The sequence below is a fragment of the Bison bison genome, unplaced genomic scaffold (assembly GCF_000754665.1).
Source record: "Bison bison bison isolate TAMUID 2011002044 unplaced genomic scaffold, Bison_UMD1.0 scf7180017864034, whole genome shotgun sequence".
In the NCBI taxonomy this organism is placed as follows: domain Eukaryota; kingdom Metazoa; phylum Chordata; class Mammalia; order Artiodactyla; family Bovidae; genus Bison; species Bison bison.
In genome coordinates this window covers 1,177,462-1,181,072 of record NW_011494606.1, presented here as the reverse complement: position 1 = coordinate 1,181,072, position 3,611 = coordinate 1,177,462, and the positions used below count along the sequence as shown (strand labels likewise).

Sequence of the window (3,611 nt, the reverse complement as noted above, 5' to 3'; positions counted from 1 at the left end):
AAGCTTTTAAGGTTAATTAGGTCCCATTTGTTTATTTTTGCTTTTATTTCCAATATTCTGGGAGGTGGGTCATAGAGGATCCTGCTGTGATGTATGTCGGAGAGTGTTTTGCCTATGTTCTCCTCTAGGAGTTTTATAGTTTCTGGTCTTACGTTTAGATCTTTAATCCATTTTGAGTTTATTTTTGTGTATGGTGTTAGAAAGTGGTCCAGTTTCATTCTTTTACAAGTGGTTGACCAGATTTCCCAGCACCACTTGTTAAAGAGATTGCCTTTAATCCATTGTATATTCTTGCCTCCTTTGTCGAAGATAAGGTGTCCATATGTGCGTGGATTTATCTCTGGGCTTTCTATTTTATTCCATTGATCAATATTTCTGTCTTTGTGCCAGTACCATACTGTCTTGATGACTGTGGCTTTGTAGTAGAGCCTGAAGTCAGGTAGGTTGATTCCTCCAGTTCCATTCTTCTTTCTCAAGATCGCTTTGGCTATTCGAGGTTTTTTGTATTTCCATACAAATTGTGAAATTATTTGTTCTAGCTCTGTGAAGAATACTGTTGGTAGCTTGATAGGGATTGCGTTGAATCTATAAATTGCTTTGGGTAGTATACTCATTTTCACTATATTGATTCTTCCAATCCATGAACATGGTATATTTCTCCATCTATTAGTGTCCTCTTTGATTTCTTTCACCAGTGTTTTATAGTTTTCTATATATAGGTCTTTAGTTTCTTTAGGTAGATATATTCCTAAGTATTTTATTCTTTCTGTTGCAATGGTGAATAACAAGTTTTTAAAAATAAATAAATGACTTTTTGGAAAAGCTGAACTTGTCTGTAATTTTGATGCATTGCCTACATTTTTATTCAGTCTTGGAAATGGTATTTTTAAAAGGGAGGAAGGAAAGTTGGGCAGGAAGAAAGATGATGACTTACGGAAAGAGTAAGACAAGTTTTGATTGGGTTTAAATATTGGTCACAATTTATGTAAAATGTACATTTTTACATTAGCATCATTCAATTGGATATAACTAGAAATTATTGTAAATAATAAAAGTGAAAAATATTTAATATTAGAAGTACCAGTGTGTGTAGTATTGTAAAGAGGAGACCACTGAAGTCAGAATAACTGGAATCTTGTCCTATTTTGGCTTCTGTGTGTATGACAGTATGTATCTTGGTCACCTTTCCACCCCTCTCCCATGCTGCCCCTGCCACAGCCTCAACTGTTTTACTTTTTCCCATGTGAACAATGAGATTATGGACTAGGTAATTACTAAGCTTCCTCTTAAGATTCTGGTATTCCAGAATATGTCAGACTTTTCAGAAGGTTTGTGTCTTTTAATAAAATTAGTAAAAAATCATTTGGGCCAAAACATTTCAATATTTGCTGATGGTAACTGTATTTAAACAGCAGTGTTTTGCTCAGGAATGCTGCACCTAAGCAGAACAGCATAGATTTCCAATTGTGAGAACCTTGGATTCTTGCTTAGATGGAAATTGCCCTTCCAGTACCCTTCATTGACAGTTATGATGATCTCCTTTTAGCATTATGGGGGCATTGTCAGTGTATTGATTCATCTGCAACTGAGTGGTGTATTTCTGTGGGTTTGAGAATAGTGAGGTGAATGGCTTTGAAATTCTCAGTACTGTTTGGAAAGCTGATTGCATAAATTTAAAATTTAAAGTGTTTGAACAGATTCTTTTCCAAGTGATTTTTAACAAATGTTTGATCATACTGTATTTGTGCTACAGTTGAAAGGCTGAAGTAGCACTTTGGCTCCTTTCCCAAAAGCATGCTTGAAGAGGCTAGCAGCAGCAGCAGCAGCAGCTCCCTCTGTTCTCCTCAGTGCTTTCTACCTTGCGAGTGGTGCAGCTTGTTCTGCGGATGTACTAAAACCCTCCCATTTAATCTGCAGTGGAGAAGAATGGAGCTCAATGCCCAGTAGCATTCAGTGGTCTAGCAAGGTTGCAGTAACTAGCAATGGCTATGTATTTCAACAGCTGAACAAGAAGACATTTTATAATATTTTTTTTTTCCTTTCAGCTGATAGATTTTTGCTTTCTGTTTCCTTCTAGAGAGATGTGGATAATTTGCCCTGCCTCCAACGTCTGTTTCTCAGCTTCAACAATATATCTACGTAAGTGGAAACTCCCAACTTGTCATTTATTAATAATTTGATTGTGTGGATCTAATGCTTAAAATTAAGATTGTAAATACTTAGGAGTATTTCTATTGACATGTACGATTTTCAACTGGAAAATGATAGGGCCATCTGTGACAAAGTTCTCTGTGCAAAATCAGAGCTCTTGTGTTTATTCACGCTTCTGATGCTAAAATGATGACTGGTTTAGTATAGTATGTGCTCTTTATAGTTATAGTTTAGAGTTGCTTCTTTGTAAAACACGTATGTGGAAATGTCAACATATATTCTGCTGTCCTTTGTTTGACACTTACTGCACTAATCAGTTGAATTAGAATTTCTTTCATAAATGATCATCTACAATCTGTGTAGCTACTGAGCAATTTTGATATAGCAGGTTATACTTGTCACTAAGCCACTTGCTAATAAGGCCATAACTTCTAACTTGGTATCCCTACTTGGAGAACTAATGCAGCTAAACACTGTATATTCAAATATATAAATGTCTAAATGTTGTTTTGTAAAGGTTTGAAGCATATCATCCTTTCTGTTGTGATGATGTCTCATTCAGTGTCAGTGTGGAAGATTTCAGAACTGGAGCTGAGACAGGCAGTCAGACTTTTCAATGCAGAATGAGTAGCCACCCTTCCCTGACTCTCCTTCTTCTCTTCTCCCTTGCCCCTCAGTTCTTTAGTTTCACTTCAAGACTGTTCTCTGAATGTACTTTTATAGAAGGATAAGAACTAAGTATAAAAGAATTGAGGACATATCTCTTCCTGAGTTCTAGGTCTGTGCTTCTGATTATTAAAAACCAGTTGAGCTTTTGCACATTTTCTGTTTCTGCCTTTTTCCTATGTTAGCCCCCATCCCTGTACTATATCTCTAAAAGGTAGTGCTTAAGTCTAGATGGTGAATTTTGCATGTAGGCATTATTTCAAAGAAAACACCCTTAATCATTTTCTTTTTTTTCTTTGTGTGGAAATACAAAGTTTTCTGAAATACTTTTAATGTCCTCTTCAGTTTATGTTGAATCCTGTTCCAGCTGCCTTCCCGTCTTGTTGGAAGAGTAGAATTTATTTTTAATGGCAATGGAAGGAGCACTCAATTTTCTTTAAGGAGTTTCTACCTAAAGACTGTTAACAATTGTTTTGAGAAGATAGTGTCTCATTTTTAAAATGTGTTGTTTCTCACGTCTCACAATATTAGCTTCTGAAGGTGCGGCAAACCCTTCAGTTCAGTTCAGTTCAGTCGCTCAGTCACGTCCGACTGTTCGCAATCCCATGAATCGCAGCACGCCAGGCCTCCCTGTCCATCACCAACTCCCGGAGTTCACTCAGACTCACGTCCATTGAGTCGGTGATGCCATCCAGCCATCTCATCCTCTGTCGTCCCCTTCTCCTCCTGCCCCCAATCCCTCCCAGCATCAGAGTCTTTTCCAATGAGTCAACTCTTCGCATGAGGTGGCCAAA

At 37.3% G+C, this 3,611-nt stretch overlaps 1 protein-coding gene across 4 annotated transcripts in view; it reads left to right on the top strand.

Moving 5' to 3' along the window:
• The window catches only part of LRRC49 (leucine rich repeat containing 49), a 153,401-nt gene that overhangs the window by 43,530 nt on the left and 106,260 nt on the right, over positions 1 to 3,611 (top strand). For all 4 annotated transcript variants that reach the window (XM_010834478.1, XM_010834476.1, XM_010834477.1 and 1 more), the window contains one exon: positions 2,078 to 2,139. In XM_010834478.1, the coding sequence (XP_010832780.1) occupies positions 2,078 to 2,139 (62 nt within the window). The remainder of the gene's footprint in view (positions 1 to 2,077; positions 2,140 to 3,611) is intronic.